This window comes from Mya arenaria, chromosome 5, assembly GCF_026914265.1.
Source record: "Mya arenaria isolate MELC-2E11 chromosome 5, ASM2691426v1".
NCBI classification, from domain to species: domain Eukaryota; kingdom Metazoa; phylum Mollusca; class Bivalvia; order Myida; family Myidae; genus Mya; species Mya arenaria.
Genome location: NC_069126.1, coordinates 51,342,580 through 51,360,208, shown reverse-complemented (window position 1 = coordinate 51,360,208; position 17,629 = coordinate 51,342,580). Strand labels below are relative to the sequence as shown.

Sequence of the window (17,629 nt, the reverse complement as noted above, 5' to 3'; positions counted from 1 at the left end):
TCATTCATTCATTCATTCATTCATTCATTCATTCATTCATTCATTCATTCATTCATTAATTCATTCATGCATTCATTCATTCATTCATGCATTCATTCATCCAATCAATCAATCAATCAATCAATCATTTATTCATTTATTCATTCATTCATCCATGTATTAATTCATTTTTGGATTCAACCCTTTTTTCCATATTTCATTCATTCATCAAGATATTGAATACTTCATTAAATCAGGAATAGAAAGTATGAATTTGATGAATGACTGAATATTTCTTTATGTTATTGTAGATTTACACATGGATAAACTGAAACAATTAAAATACTGCTGATAAAAGAAATCCTTAACTTGAACATGAACAATACATGTAATTTAGATGAAATGCAGAATACTTGATAAAAAAATTCTTTAGCGAAGAAAAAGAACTTATTATTTGAAAAAATCACTAAAAACGCAAAAAAGTGCACCTACAAACCAATGGATACAAAAGAAAATAAACTTCGTCTTTTCTTTTAAAGTCGTCTTTGGTTGAAAAGCTTCGTCAATTCCAATAGATATTGGCCATCTTAAATTTAAAAAAGACGAAGCTTTTTATGCAAAAGACGAAGATTTTATGTTAAAGACGAAGCTTTTTGTTTAAGGAAAATATGTATTAAACAGAAAGACGAAGCTTTTTTCAAAGACGAAGGTTTAGCGAAGCTTTTTTACAAAGAGCGAACCTTTCATGAAAAAATCGCAGCTTTGGAGAAAAAGCGTAGCTTTAGCGAAGAAAAAGCGCAGCTTTAGCGAAGAAAAAGCTGCGCTTTTTATGAAGCTTTGTTTTTATTTGGCACGGGTCCTCTTTCGTGAACGGTTTGCAAGGTGTACAAACCTCTCTGATGAGCAATCGATGCTTCCGCAGTTGCAAACACAAATGTCACAACAACTGTGAGGTACTACAGAAGCACGATTTTCTAGTGTGTAGTTGGTTAACAACAATTCCCTTCTACACCTCTTGTCATTTAGAGCATACTAACGTAATTCTTGATCAGTATGTCTTAACTGTTGTATTGTTGTTAGTAGAAGATGATAAGCTTGTTCACCACTCCTGCCAACCCGTCCTATCTGCTGCACAAATGTATCCATTTCATGTGGTGGGCCGAAATTAACGACATGGTTCATACCGTGGAAATTTACTCCCATACCAGCAGCATTTGTGCAAATCAGAATCCGGAACATTCCGTCCACAGATTTCATGTCCTCTATTATTAAATATTTCACTGCTTTAGGGGTGCATGAGTGAAACATTTGCACATATTCCATACAAGCTGTAACACAGTCTGAACATGGTATATAGCTTTGCACTATCTCTTATTGTTTTACAAAACACTTTATGTGTTGGAATAATTTTTTTTTGTTGTTCTTCTAGAGCACAGAGTAGCCATTGGAACATCACTTCTACCTCTAAAGAGGACTTTTCTACTTTCACATTCAATTTTATGTTATTGCGATCTGGGTATTCAACAATTTCTACCGGAAGATCCATACACAGTATTTTCTCAATAGCCTGTCTTGTTCTTTTTCTGGCAGTGCCTGTTTTGTTCTTTTTCTGGCAGTGCCTGTTAATATTAGAAATGGTAACCCTGGGCACAGTGAGCGTACTTCGCCAGTTTTACAAAACCATTTACGGAAGGGGTCACTGTTCTTAGTGCCTTCATCCCTAAAATGAAACAAAATAAGTATTTCAAAATCAACATGTAAAACTTATAAATGATCTTGATTCGTAGATAGCTTTTCTTTGAAAGTGGGCTGATTTTTAGGTTGCCGGATATATTTCTGATTGCCCATCTGTCTTATGTCCGACACTGCCATAATGTGAACCAGCTTTTGACAAAAAATGAGTGAATGCATGTATAGGAGTTAATCATTGTAAAGTCAATGCTGGTGCAAAGATATGTACATCTTTAGTCTTGCATGTATTGCCATTGACGCAAAAAGCGAAAAATCTTGAAATGGGAAGCCTAAATTAAGAAATAATGAATAATGTATCTGATGATTTTAAAATAAAGTATAAACATGTGGACATTAACAACACTGACCATTGGAAAACTATGTGTGCTTCATCCACCACAATTGCGCACAGACGCTGTCTGAACTGACTGCACATCAATACATCCCTCCACATTTCGTTTTCTAGCACAGTCTCAGGACTGGTAAACATAACGTCGAAATCACCCTTTTTAACACGATCATTGTCTTTAGTGTCGTTTCCTTTGGAAGTAGAATTAAGTCCAAGTCTATTCAGGAATGAAACCTGATCTTCCATTATTGAAATTAACGGCGAGAACACCAACACACTCGATCTCGTCAATACCGGTAACGCCTGGTAACACAACGACTTCCCACTGCTGGTTTTCGTTGAAATAAGAACATCTTTTTTATCAAGAATGTTTTTGATTGCAAATTTCTGATTTTGAAAGAGGGAATCGATATTAAAGAAATCACATATGTTTTTCTCGTCGCTAGCGTCCATCTTGTTTTTGTAAAACGATAAAATCCGAGGTATTCCTTGTAACAATTGTATTTGTAAAACTCCTTTTCATTTGCTATAGGGAAAAAGCACTCTCAGCGAATCTATAAATGGTAAACAGCGAAACGTCTCTGACTGGCTGAGATTTTGGCTGTTTGCACTCAGAATCGGGGCGATTGAACCAGAGTGTTGTACGTCACTCAGATGAAAGGTACGTAACTCTGGTAAACGAGAATGGAAATGAGTAGCAGCAGTTTCAATATTGTTACATGGAATATTACTGGCGTATTGTCAAACGTGTCATATTTGAGTGACTTACTTAATGAAGGTTGCATTGATATAATTGGAATATGTGAACTCTGGCTATACCCGCACAACATGCATTTTTTCAAGTCTGTATCTAGTGATTACAATTTTCATGTGGTTTGTGATTAGGACCTGAATATAAATAGGGCAGGGGTAGGAAAAGACTTTGATCAAATCAGTACACACACACACATATATATATATATATATATATATGAAGTGTATCTACCATGTTTAAACCATAAAATCAATGTTTTAATGAGTATATCGATAAGCTGTGTGACTTATATTATAGCTATTGTTATAAAGGAATTCCGCTATTTATGGGTGAGTCCAATGCAAAAGTTAATACTCAATCCATGACTTCTAGAGATAAAAGATCAGTTAAATTCTTAAGTGATTGCAATTTATGTGCTGTTAATCTGTTAAATGACTGTTGTGGGCCGCGGGATACGTTTGTGTCCTATGATAACACTTATTATTCCACCTTAGATTATGTATGCATGCCGTTTGAATTTCGCGATATGATTTTGCATTGTGAAGTTTCCAGGGACTGTTGTTTTAATGTTTCAAGACAAAGACCTGTATTATGTAACGCATGAACGTAAAAATTGATAATAAATGTGCGTCGGACAAGAGAAGTGCCTTAAGCACTGGTATAAACTGGAAAAAAGTGAATGATAAATATTTAACTTTATCATACCATGCTGTTAAATGACGATGAACTTACCAATAGTAAGCACTGCTCCTTCGATAAACAACACATAGATGATAGCTACAAGCGTATTTGTGACACGCTAATCACAGGTGCAAATAGTGCATCCCCAAAGAGGCGTTTAAACGGTTTCTTAAACCGTACTGGTCATCGACTTTGACGAGAGAACACAGGTCAATGTGGGACGCTTGCGAACTGTGGCGCCGTGTTGGTAGACCAAGAGTGCCGACCGATATAATGTTCGTTGCTTTCAAGAGCGCCAAACGTAAACTTAGTCTTGCACAGAGACGGTGTATCGAGGAATATCTAGCCACCATAGACAACACACTAGAACATATAGCAAAGACTGATCCAGGCAGATTTTGGAAAATGGTCAATTCTAGGAAAAAATTATCAATTTCAAATAGCGGGGCAGGAATTAACTTTAATGGAACTATGAACCGGGACAGGAACGATCTAGTTAGGGAATGGGGTTTATATTTCCAAGATCTTTATTTCCCATCACAATCTCAGTATTTTGACGATGACTAGAAGGAACATGTATCACGAACAGTCCAGATTGCATTTGACAATATTAAACCTGACCCAGATGCTTTTGTGTCAGAAAAAGTAGTTGACAGTGCGATTCTAACGTTACCTAAGTGCAAGGCAGGCGGAAGTGCCTGGATTTTATATGAACACCTTATCTATGGAAGATCAATCATCGCTCAAGTATTGGCTGATATTTTTACTTGTATGTTAAGGCTGTCCTATATTCCGGTGTTTATGAAGATAGGTACGATAACTACTATGAATGAGGGAGGTAATAAGAGAAAAGACGACCAAAATTTCTATCGAGCCATCACTCTGTCGTCGGTCATCTTATAAACAATTGAAATAATTATTTTGCAACGATGCAAAGACCAATTACTTACAAACATTAACAACCAACTGGGTGGTTTTTAGGAACAGTTAGGGTGTTTGATGTCATCTATTGCTCTACGTGAAAGCTTATTATTCGCCCGGGAACATTCCTCAACAGTACTGTATATTTTTGTTTTCTGGATGGGAGACAAGCTTTTGACCGCGTCTGTTACGATACAAAACTTCTGCAAACCACCATGGATCATACAACATTTCTTGCAGTAAAAGAGATGTATACAGCAGTACAAAGTCATGTAAGATCTAAGGGTTTATCGTCGGAAAACTTCGACGTCCTACAAGGAAATCCTCAAGGCCGAAAGACGTCCCCTATAATGTACCTTGTCTTTATTGGCGGACTTATAAAGGAGTTGTGTGACAGTGGCTATGGGCTGTGCATTTATAATATTTCCATAGGATCACCAACGGTAGCAGATGATATGGTGTTGCTTTCTTTATCTAAACACGGAATGGACACTATGATTAGCATTTGTTGTAATTACTCCGGAAAATGGAGATTTTTATACAATGCAAATAAATGTGTTGTCTTAACATTCAACAATCGTTTACATCAATGTCACATTTTCCATCTGGGCAATGAACTTATCAGTGAATGTGATGCGTATACACATTTGGGGTTAATTTGCAACTCCACTTTATCATCGATGAGCTCCATAAAGGCTGCCTGTATCAAGCTTCGCGGCACGTACCTCAACATCTGCAACAGTGGAATTTATCCGAAGTCGATGTCTCCATTAACTTTAATGACTGTTTATGAGAGTGTCATATTGCCTTAATCTCTGTATGGTTGCGAGACATGGTACTTTTACTTGAAATCAGACATACAAAAGCTCGAAACAGCTCATAGGTATTGCATTAAACATATGCAGAAAATAATAAAAGCAGAACACCAGTTACCAATTTGCATTTAGTGCGCTGATGATTCACCCTATCGAAGTGTTTAAAGACTATAGAAAACTTACATTTTTGGGCAAACTATGTCAACTGCCGACTAAATATTTGGCTAAGGAAATATTTAACCATAGACTTGTCAAGTATCTCAATTGTGACAAACAGACTGTCGCCTTCGTTCGGGACGTATTTCCTTTATTGATGAAATATCAATTATATAAATACATAGTGTTTTACGAGGACTACGGAACGTTCCCCTCTTCCTACGCTTGAAAAAAGTATTCTCCAAAATAAGGTGCTGAAAATGGAAAGGCAAAATGTTTTCGACTCTGTGCTCCAACTTAATTCATGGTGGCTCACCCCAAACATAATCACACCGGGAAAATATTCAAATGTGTGGTTAGCGACAAAGGCCTCTCCAAAACTGTTGTCGATTGCTCATTTCTAATGAATTTAGGTGCCTCATTTATGACGAGACAATACTCTTGCAACTGTGAAATGTGTCATTTTATGTGTGAAAGCCTGCCAGAACATATCATGTGCTACTGTTATAAAATCGATCATGTGAGGCAAACACTGTGGGAACATGTCATTGACCTGAAAGGTGAGGTTTATTTTAGAAAGTTCATGACTCTAAGTGGGAGAGAACAGTGCCTTAATACATTGAACATTTCTGCAATAATTTCAGATATGAAATTGTCAAGTTGGGATTTAGTAAAGGGGCTTAAAAACATGTTTGAATTTGCGCAATATAACCTGGGCTTACACATAAAGGCAGTGCATATATCGCCTCTAATGAAGGCTCGTTTGCTAAGAATGAAATATTCATCCTTATATTGCATTTCGTGTCGCTGTTGTTGTTATTACTTCTTTAAATGCTAAATGACTGTAATACCTGCTATTTTTTATTGACTAATCATCTGAACATTTAGTCTTAGTGTGCCACACTATTGATTCAATATACAGAAATCTTGAGGATATATACGAGCAATAATTACTCGAAGCATGTAAGGTAATACAAACAACTGCAAATGTTTTCACTCTTATAAACAAAAAAAAACTTCTCAAATTTGTATTTCCATATAAATTAAACCGTTTAGTTTTGATTCTCCTTATGCAGTATGGAAATTAGAACTTCGCTTTCATCTCTAGGTTCAAAAAACCTGCATTTATAAACAAATAAACCAAACACCTTGGGCAATTACTCAGTTATATCTTAGTTGTAATAGTTGTGTAGTTATCTTCACTGACCTTGTACGTATAGGTGTATTCATCCTTCAAATTTAAAACACCAGTTCATTTATTTTGTATGTTTATATCTTGCTCAATGTTGTGTATATAAAACCATGCATTATTTGACATTGTACTGTACTTTGGTACCAACTAAACCTGCTGTATATGAGTCATGCTCTCTATGTATGGAGGAAATAACAGATCTATCTATCTATCTAGCTTATATCAAAGACAGTAATAGTTTCAAAAGCGCGATTATTTGGAGTTAAATGCGCTTGAGTGTCTCTGGTTGGAAATTAACATACTCAACACTAAACGTGTACTAATTGTTGTGTTATATCGTCCTCCTAACTCTAATAATAACAACTATAGCCTCATCGAAAACTCTATATGTTTTGCTAGAGAAAGCGGCATTGCTGATATTATCATTTCAGATATTTTCAATCTTAACACCAAATTTGATAAATTAGGACAAACTATCAACTCTAAATTGCAACATGTTTCCAATGTTCAATGCATCTTACATCCATCACACTTTACAAAATAGTCTTCTTCAGTTATTGATCTCTTTTTTTTTCCCATCTTTTGGCTTTTCGATACCCTAAACGGGTAAAGAAGGTCACTCGTCGGGAATAATTGGAACAATCATCATTTTTTGTCAGGAGCATTTGGACACTGGTTTGTCACTGAAAACGAATATTAATATTGATTAGTTTACCTCGAACTTTATTAAGTCAATAGTTGACAGTTCCAACGGATAGACAATCAATTAAAAACTAGACAGCGCAACAAACTTATAGAAAGGTTGAACACTAATATTTTGATACATCGGAATAGGTCTCGTGGCTTGCATAATGAAATTGGCGCTCTGTTACGTTGTTTGAACTCAAAATAATTTGATTAATTTGCTTCGAAACACAAATTTGGTAAACTAAACTGCATTTGATTAATCATTTTCTTCTTGCAGCATTCTTCAGAGCTTAGCCAAAGTTTGAGTGATTTGTTAAATGCTTCGTTAACATCTTATTTGAAATAGTGCACTGTCGGGGGATCCAATAAACTAATTAAACTATCGTCCAATCTTTTAAATAATATGGAAAAGTTAGAACCCCAAAATCAAATCATCCGTTTTATAACGGAAAATTCCAATTCCAAATCGTTTCTCAAGGCTCAGTGAAATATTGGTAGTCTTTTACTAAAAACAAACCGACCTTCCATTTTTCTTCGTTCTTACTGTTTACTTTCTCATAATGTTTTCAAACAGAATGAATGACTTTTGTATTATATCAATGCAAGTATACTAAGATTACTTAACAGTTTGCATATAAATAAATCGACTGCAATTAATTCGATAAAAGACAGCTAATTGTGTCATATGCATTGTAAGCTAAACAAGTGTCCGTCAATAACTATGTACTTTTGCTAAGGATTCAAGAAGAACTTTTTTATCTGTAGTTTTGATATTTTTTCCATATTATACATGTGTTTTTGTCTATCTTATGTTATTTGTGTAACTCGGATGAATAAAATATGTTTAAATCCAGATATTGAAAGACTTGAAGAAACGGAGTGAGATACACGAGATCCGGATGCGATTCCCTAACTTTTCTTACATGTTGGGAGCAATTTGAATCAATTAATTAAGAACCGTCCTGTAATATGTATTTTAATATTTGTTAGTTTATTGCTTATATTTTTAGGTAATAATCTATAACGTGTGTGTATCGCAGGGGTGTTACATAATGTGTAGAAGTTAGCGAAATGTTTGTCAAAGCAGAGTTAATTCATTTGGGGGACCTGTGTTTAAGCAGGATTTAAAATGAGTCTAAATGCGCTGTGTCAAACACTCTGCTGATTCCCTACATATACTTAACCACATATATACATTACCAATCTACAGACTAGGAAGACTGTGTTGTATAATTGCTATTGCTCGTTGCAATGTCGTCTTTTGATAATTGGTATTTAAAATGTATTTATATTGTTTAACATTATCCAAGTTGTTTATATAAAATTCAAAAATAAAGTATCTAACCTTATATTCGTTGTATCTAGTTTGAATACGAAGATAAAGTTAGGTCAAACAAATGACAGACTGGTTAATAAAATGATCTATTAAAATGCTGTCTGCCCGATTTCTGACCCGGAAGTTACATTAATTGTGTTTCGTTTTGTAACTACGTTGTGAATTAAACTTCCGCAATGTTGCAAAGAAGGAAGTCGGCCGGTAATAAATGTATATTCTAGATTAGACACACATCTTACACATACTCTGCAATTATTGTTATTTTCTGTTGAGTTATTAAATATTGCATTGCCGAAATGGAGTTGTATTTCTCTATATGTATATGGATGTATTTGCAAGTACTTATTGGTGAGTTGTAGTTTATTTAATTCGTTCCGAGTTTGTTAAGATAAAAACGTAAATTTATCTTATTTGAACCAGCTGCAATATCTTTTAATGTTTTATCAACCTACTCACCCATTTTCCACTGACAAGGGGTGGCAGGGTGGGATTATTTGTCAGCCTTCTGGTGCACTCTATACTCTTTAAAACGTGAAATTAGAATATATAGATAAAACATAGTGGATGCCTAATAGGGTCAATATCAATAGTCAATGAGTGTATTTTACTTCCCAATAGGGGAAGGAATACATATGAATTAAAAAGGAATGACAGCTCAATTTTGTTTAATGGAAAATACTGTCCAAATATTTGCATTTACGCAATATGGCAAACGCACCATCCGTTTATATATCCATGGTAACACACAGGACGTACAAGCGTTTATAACGTTACATGACAATAGGTAGCATTCACCTCGTCTGGTCGACTCATACGTAATCAATATTTGTAAAAACTTTGGTAATGCGCTTACACAGACTGTAGTGTTGAAACGTTATTAGCGGTTTTTGATGACGAAAAATGGTAAGAAAGTAACCCAGACCGGAGGAAAAAAAATCGGGGCGACCATCGTGACCAAATAATGTTTGATAAAACCCTGTTGTCCACACAATACTTTATGAAACAGAAATGTGGCGAAAAGTTCCTAAAGTATCTCTGACTTGACTTCTCATGCTACATAGCCGCTAAATTGTGAATACTTATGCTTTCGGTTCTGTGGAACATTAATTATCCCCCGCCGAATCGAAAATTTTAGGAGAGGGATATTTTTTGGCGTTGTCCGTCAGTCATTCCGTCCTTCCGTCCGTTCGTCCGTCCGTCCGTCCGGTACCATATCTTGGTAGGCATTGATCAGAAAATGTTCAAACTTAGTCAGAATGTTCCCCTTGAATAAATCTCGGTAACTTTCAAAGGAGGGTCAAATGGAGTCAAAAACTAGGTCACTAGGTCAAATCTCAGTAAAATCTTTGGAACATACTAGAGGCATTATACATGGTCAAATATTTATGAACTTAAGCAGAATGTTTTCCTTAATGAACTCTTGGTCGTAAAAAGACTGGATCACATATGATCAAAAATTAGGTCACTAGGTCAAATCTTAGAAAAACCTTGTCCAGAACAAAAGCATTGTAATGATTAGTCAAGGTATGTTCAAAATTGGTCATAATGTACACTTGATGAAATATGGACCACTTAAAAACGTGGGTCACATGGGGTCAAAAGCTAGGTCAAATCTTTGAAACATACTAGAGGCATTTTACATGGTCGAATATTCATAAAACTTAATCGAATGTTTTCCTTGATGAAATCTTGGACTTATCTAAAACTGGGTCATATATGATATTAAAGTAGGTCACAAGGTAAAATCTTAGAATTGTTTTGGCCGGAAGTGGAATGATTGGTCGGATTATGTTTAAACTTGGTCATAATGCAACCCTTGATGAAATATGGACCGCTTGTAAAAGTCGTGCTCATGGGGTCAAAATTAGGTCACTAGGTAAAATCTTAGAAAAAAAAGACACATTAGAGGCAATATGTTTGGTCTAATATTCATGAAACTAGATCAGAATGTTCCTTGATGAAATCTTGCACATGTTTTAAACTGGGCCACATGTGGTAAGAAATTATGTCAAAAGGTCAAATCATTTAAAAACCTTGCCCGAAACTATTTTATGGTGGTGATTGGTCGGATTATGTTCAAACATGGTCAGAATGTTCTCTTGGGATAAATTTAGACTGAAAGTGGGTCATATGGGTCAAAAACAAGGTCACTCAGTCATATCTTACAGAAATCTTGGGAACATCCTATAGGCAATACATCTGCTCTAATTTCCATGAAACTTAATCAGAACGCCTCGATGAAATCTTTGAATAGTTTGAAACTAGTAGGTCATGTGGGGTAAAAAATGAGGGCACTGGGCCAAATCTTAAAAACAAAAATTGGGGACACTCTAGAGGCTATTTTTTTGCAATATATCTGGACCAATTTTCATGAGACTTGATCAGAATGTTTTCCTTGATGAAATCTTAGATTAGTTTGGAACTGGGTAACATGGAGGCATAAACTAGGTTTCTTGGTCAATTCTAATTGTTACATTATATACAATATATTATTTATCTAAAATATTTGCAATCAAAATCAGGCGGGGGATATCAATTCAACGAATTTGCTTGTTGTAATTGAGATCAATGCATTTCTTTTAGAGGGTTAAGAGAAGTCATTTGTAAATAATTACTCGTTGATATATCTACACTACTAAAAATACGCTGAGCTTAGTAAAAACTATTTTATACTAGGTTTAAAAGCCGTAAGTAACTATTCTTATGTTGACTGTACAAGCTAATAGAGCAAGCACCAATTTTTTTTTTATCAAAATCATTCATACATGAAAATAATTTTATTGATAACAATGATGAGGTTACATCCTATAATGTCTTAATGCCTTGTTGAGACTTATCATGCACAATGCTAATAAGATGGATAAAACCAAATTATACCACAGTTATCTTTATTATTGGCTATTCGTAGATTAATTTCGATGAATGTTTGCTATATAGTGTCGAATTATGTTGTTATTAAGTTCTCAGCCAACGTTTCATCTCTTTGTATATACATTGTTCTGAAAAACGACTCATTGTCGTCCGAATAGACAGTCCAAATGGCAATTTGGAAAAAAATAAGTGAATAAGTTGAATTTGGGCGATCAATTTACGATATGCGGCGGTTCAAATGAAACTAATTGAGGACCCCGGATATTTAATTCCAAACACAAGCCCTCATTTTACTATATTATCTAGATCATAAAGTGTGTTCGTTAGCATATTCAAATATCATTTTGACAAGGCAGAATTAAAAACAAAGAGCCAACAACAACAAAAAAAAACAAAGAAAAGATACTTAAAACTGATTTGTTTTAAAAGTATCTGGTTTTAAATGCTACATTTGGCATAATTAAGGAAAATAGCATTTTGCAAAAATGTCTATATGTTAATCAGTTATAATACATTTGTTGTAAATGTCACACGTTTGAATAATTTACACACAAACACGTCATATACAGGGGTGATTTATATCTTCATTCTCTTTAAGTATGGAATTCAATGAAGCATCTCCAGGATTCAGATTCCTTGTCCTACGGTGGAACCATGCTAAAGCTTTTTGGCACATCAGAATCTACAAATTACATAAAAGCACTGTTTTACACATACTAAAACAACACTCTACTATTGTGGAAATAGGCAAAATGCATATAAACAGTCATTTGAGTCATACACAACTCTCTAATTATGTAGTAATAAATTTGGTAAATAGTGCAGAAGTTAACGATTACATCTTTGAAGATCAAGCTCGTGAAATGTAATATCGATTGGATATTTTGCAATGAGTTTTTAACAACTTAACGATTAATTCCTACTTATTGACAACAAAGAAGGATTTTGTTGAGTCCAAACTGCACATGCTTAGAATCGTTTCTTACTTGGACACACAGTTCTTTCTCTGGAGGTGGTATGGGTTTCCGGACAGGACTATCCAATTTCTTTTGAATTGAAAAACAGCGCAAAAAATTCGAAATACACATGTGCCATAATTTAAGCAATTTGTTTATGACAAAAATATTCGTGCAGTTGTTTCATATGGTGTCCCTTAAAATATGCAACTGAAAATGCTGAACGTCGAGTTATCTTATTTCAATCCCTCTTAATCCTTCAAAAATTAAAACAGTTCAGTTCAACACTGTGACTGTACAGATTCGTTCAGTTAAACTTAAATGGCTGCGACCATCGGCATTACAAAAAACATTTTTAACTGACCAATGAAACATTTCTATTATTTATTTATTCCAATGAAACGTAGTAAATCGATATCAAACCGTTTCAACTGATGATATCAAACATCAAATGATCAATATATTGAAATGTATTGTGTATTTTCTCAATTTCTCTTTATGAACATAAAGTTATCAGAATACACATATTTACACTGTGTGAGACGCCGTAGCCTATCACGCTATCTCATTCACGCTTAGAACGAGAGGATCGATAAACCATGAGGTCGCAAGGGTTAAGATGTAAATACTTAATTGAAATCAAATAAATTATTCTTAGTTCAAATCATCTTTACAATAAATATACGACTTGTTCTTAATAGCCGACTTGATCCGGTTCCCAATACTAAATAAATGGCGTCCAATGGTAACTTTAAATCTTATCTGGAAGTTCGTTGTAGCGTGAAATGCGGATAAAAAGCTTTAAACAAAATTTCATAAATATTTTGTTAAAGCAATATTTTGTGAATTTGGCAAAGGAAATATCAGTTTTAATGATAAAAACAAGTTTGCTTCATACGTATTGCACAGGGAAGAAAAATACTTTCCTACCAAATGTAAAACTATTTTGAATACATTAACAAAAATATCTATAAATGGAAGTGCCGATCTAAAAAAAGTACATGTACTCGGGTGTCTTCGTATTGATTTTCAGTCTGAGTGGTCTAATTACTATCAAAACAGGCCGGGAATCCAGCAATTTGGTTCCTTATATACCTCTTTCAGTAGTATCTGTTCAAGATATTGACAAAAGCCTTTTGTTATTGCTAGCCGGCATTGCAAATATTTAAATGGTGATAGGTGTATAGATTGCAAAAATCATAACAATTTAACATTATTTTGTAAAGCTGCTGCTCTTATATAATTTAAGATAAAAGTTTTACTAGCTGTTCCATTTAAAGGACTTATTGTAACTGTATCTTTTCTCTCCAAAACATACATAACAGTCTAGTCAGGGGACACATAAAAATATACAAAGCTGTGCATTGAATCACCAGCCTCCCTGGAATTGATCATCTTATGATTTATGCTTGCTTTTGTATTAAACACTTCAGATTTTTCTTCACTTACTTCGTCAGGGGATATCACAGTATGTGACAGCTTCTTGATATAATTAGAACCTTTAAAACTTGATAACAATATCGATTAGATATCTTTGTAAATAACTGATATAAATATGATGAATGGCAGTCCTTTTGATGATCTGGTTGGAAAAATTACGTGTACGTCAGGCAATGGGTGTTCCGGTGTTCATTATAATATTGCCTGGACGGAATATTTTACTTTTCGATGAAATGTACATTTAAGTTTCCTATTGCACAAGAGATAATTTAAATAAAGGAATAATGGGATTTTAGATACGGAAGGGTGGTGGTAATGTATAAATTGAAATAGGTTTAAATGGGACGACTGCAAGAAATAGTGTTGCGTTGTGTTTTCTAAAGTTAAATATCTTGTATGATGATATATCATGTTCGTTGCCGAGTAGTTCTAACAGAGCTGTGAAGCTTTTAACTAATTTATATAAAACCTGTGCTTTTAAAATTGTACTGAAGTCTAAACATTTTATATATTTTGTTAGGGATAACATATATGCGGATACAAGCACAACCAATACAGGATTTTGTGTGAGTTTAGCTCCAGTAATGATCCTAATGATCTGTCTAGATACAAAGAAGCCAAGTGGAGGTTAAAATCATTTGTTCATAGTAGAAAAGTACAGTCTCAACCTTAAAGCAGACATGGGATTTTGCAAAAACGGTTATGATCCAAAAAAGTTTGAAGTTCGTTAATAGAGACTGCGATTGTCACTTTCAACGTTAACAATTTTTGAGGTGGCACATGGTTAAATAATTTCTAAGCATTCATGGGAATTGACGTGGATACTTTCATTGACGACCCTGTAGGCCAGATCAAAAAGGCACTATTAATGCTGTTTTGAATACACCTTTTAGTGAGAATGAAACTATGTACGCTTTGAATAATTTGTCTTCTGGTAAAACCCCAGGATCTAATGAGCTCGGAACAGTTTCCCTACCCCTAGTCAGATGAAATTATTTGTCCTATCCATAAGTCGGATTTAAGGCATGAGCCAGGGTATTCCACAGTTGATCGTTTGTTTACTTTTGTCAAAAGTATACATCAAAGAGTCCAGGAAGACTTTATATTTTGTGTGTCGATTTTTCTACGACCTCGATAACTTTATTCCTACTTTACCTAGCTATGCTAATAAGGCCGAAGACAGTACATTTGTTCATACCCCAAACGCTATGTATAATAACCTGACGGCTCGAGCCCGCACGGACCAAGGCGAAAATTCCATATGGTTTTAAATGTTTAAAGGGGAATTATGTCTGTTCTTATTCATTTACATCGAAATTATTGATAGTATTCAATGGCTCTTTGCTGATTATGTTGCACTTAGAGCTGATACAATAATGAAACTCCAGCGGCAGCAAGTTTTGTTACTAACTATAATAATGTTTAAAAATAGTTGATGCAACGGGTAAAGCAATACCTATCTATTTGTCGGAGAGTTTGGTTAAAGGAACTCAAAACTTATCGAAAAATCTGAAATTCAAAATTGCAAAAGATTCTTGGGTGCCAATTATTTTCAGAAAAAAAATGTTGTTGCCTAAGGAGATTGCTGACGTGTTCCACGTATTGGTAAAAATCGATGCATATGCCCAGCCATTTGTCTCTTCGAAAATGATGTTATGCTGAGGACCTTGATAATGTAGGTAGGCGAACTATGGCCTCCGAGGTGCGTTAAACTCAAAATTTGAAGAAATTTGATCGTGGTTTTTGGATGATGATCCCATAACGTGGGAGATATCAATAATTTGTTTTACGAACTTAATCTCATATGTGACCTTAAAGCAAGACTGGCACAAAAAAAAAACGTGTATATCTTTCTCTTCTAGATGTGATTATTATAAAGTTTTCAAGAATATTCAAGATTTTGAATTTTACTCAAAGAAGGACCTTTCATTTTATCGACGTGAAAGCTTTGCTTAAGTCATAGGTTGGGTATTTGAATAGGAAAGCATAACAGGGTTACTATAGAGAACCGTTTGTTAACTGATTGCCTTAAGCATAGTATAAATCTTGTTTTGTTTGTGTGTAAAAAGTAATTATAACTACGAAAAGTGTACTATGGTCGTTTATCTTGAATAAATTTAACTTTAAATCTATTTTACAACACACTTTCAACAATAAATGTCAAATATCTTTTCGATATTTGTTAAATAATAAACGATATACTTCTTGAACACTCGATAAATCACACTATCCGACAACAGTCATACAACTGTATAGCACATAATGTTAATGTAATTGGCATTCCTGACTTTTGTCGCTGTTTTTGCTTTCGAGAATTTATGTACTTGAATTATTGGTCGGTTTGTTCTTAAGAATTTGAATTAAAATTAAAGTATAAAATTAAATGTAAAAGAAAATGTTCTGAATGTTTTCATAAACTATAGCACGTCAGAAATAATTACAAGCTCTAAATTACATTACATAATTAACTGTTAATTTAAAAAAAAACATTTTTTAATAAACAATACAGATGTTTAACAATCAAATGAAAGAAGTTGACTTGGTTGACGGCACACACGGTTAAGTACAAACATTATCGATTTAACTACGATTGCGAACTAATTTAACTTATGCTAAGTCAGCCACGTTTGCACGATGATGTGTTAAAGAGGAAACCCGGGGACCCGAAGAAAACCCTATTTATCCTGCTTGGTAATCACAAACCAAACTAATACACCCAGGCCTGGAATCCAACCCGCGTCGTCTTGAAGAGTAGCGAGTGCGCTTACCAAACAACCACACGCACCGTTTACAATGCAATTATTTAAACGTAATAACTGTTGAAATGAATATATTTGCGGGAATCTATTTTTAAAATAGGCCAGTTTGTTGGACCAAATGTCTGAACATAACACAAATCCAACGATCTTTGAACATATGTTTGTAGGACAATGTCCATTTTCCCGGGTAAAGCAACCGAATTATCTCAGAAATGCGCGGAACGTTTATAATGGAGAAATGGCAAGAGAAGCAAATAATTAGATATAATTAAATATCAAGACAACATTAAACAGTAGAGAGATATTTTACCCAATATTTGTTCAAGTACAAATAAAGCAGCATTCATGATTACGCCTGTTTCGACTCTCTGGAGTGAAATAATATCGTGTAATATAGACCGTGTTTTACACAAGCATGTATCGGTAAAGTCGATACAGTCCATTACTGATTGTGTGTTATCGCCCCATCAGTCCTTCAGAAATTTATGAGCCCAATGCCAATATATGAAAAAACAAACAATTGTCATTTAAAAATAGTTCATTTAATACAACATCGTGATGTTAAGCACATATGAGCTAAATAATAATCTTCCGTTTTCAGATACGGGCTTGAGCTGTCCAGCAAGTTCTCCTCTACTATTCCAAAGGGAACATGACGTAATAAATATTTCAATGAGTACAACTGTAAACACTCAAGGCGTTGTAAGCTACCAGATTCGGAAGGACGAAACCCCTTTAATGAGTATAGATTTCTATAACGGTGCGGTTTTGCAACAGGAGCCATGCGCGCATGTAGACTGCACGTTTTCCGGAAATGCTGCCAACGGTGACCTTTCCATCACGTTATCTAATGTACAGATAACGTCAGCAGGGACCTATAAAGTCATCGAAGTCCAATCCAAAGAAGAAAAGGCGTGCACAACACTTTTTGTACTCGGTATGTACTTTCATGGAACATTAATAACTAGATAACAATTAGGGCCCATTAATATAAATATGGCT

The 17,629-nt window shown here is 34.6% G+C and overlaps 2 protein-coding genes across 2 annotated transcripts in view; one reads left to right on the top strand and one right to left on the bottom strand.

Moving 5' to 3' along the window:
- Nucleotides 1-1,509: 1,509 nt before the first annotated feature.
- Nucleotides 1,510-2,512, bottom strand: LOC128235778 (ATP-dependent DNA helicase RecQ-like). The gene is made up of 2 exons (XM_052950575.1): nt 2,079-2,512; nt 1,510-1,699 (listed from the first exon to the last, which is right to left on the bottom strand). The coding sequence occupies exons 1-2, from the start codon at nt 2,510-2,512 to the stop codon at nt 1,510-1,512; spliced, it is 624 nt and encodes a 207-aa protein (XP_052806535.1).
- A 6,296-nt stretch (nt 2,513-8,808) lies between these two features.
- LOC128234504 (hemicentin-1-like) overlaps nt 8,809-17,629 on the top strand; it is a 59,120-nt gene continuing 50,299 nt past the window's right edge. Inside the window, exons 1-2 of the mRNA XM_052948762.1 lie at nt 8,809-8,949; nt 17,229-17,564. Coding sequence (XP_052804722.1) covers nt 8,898-8,949; nt 17,229-17,564 — 388 coding nt within the window. The 5' untranslated portion in view covers nt 8,809-8,897. The remainder of the gene's footprint in view (nt 8,950-17,228; nt 17,565-17,629) is intronic.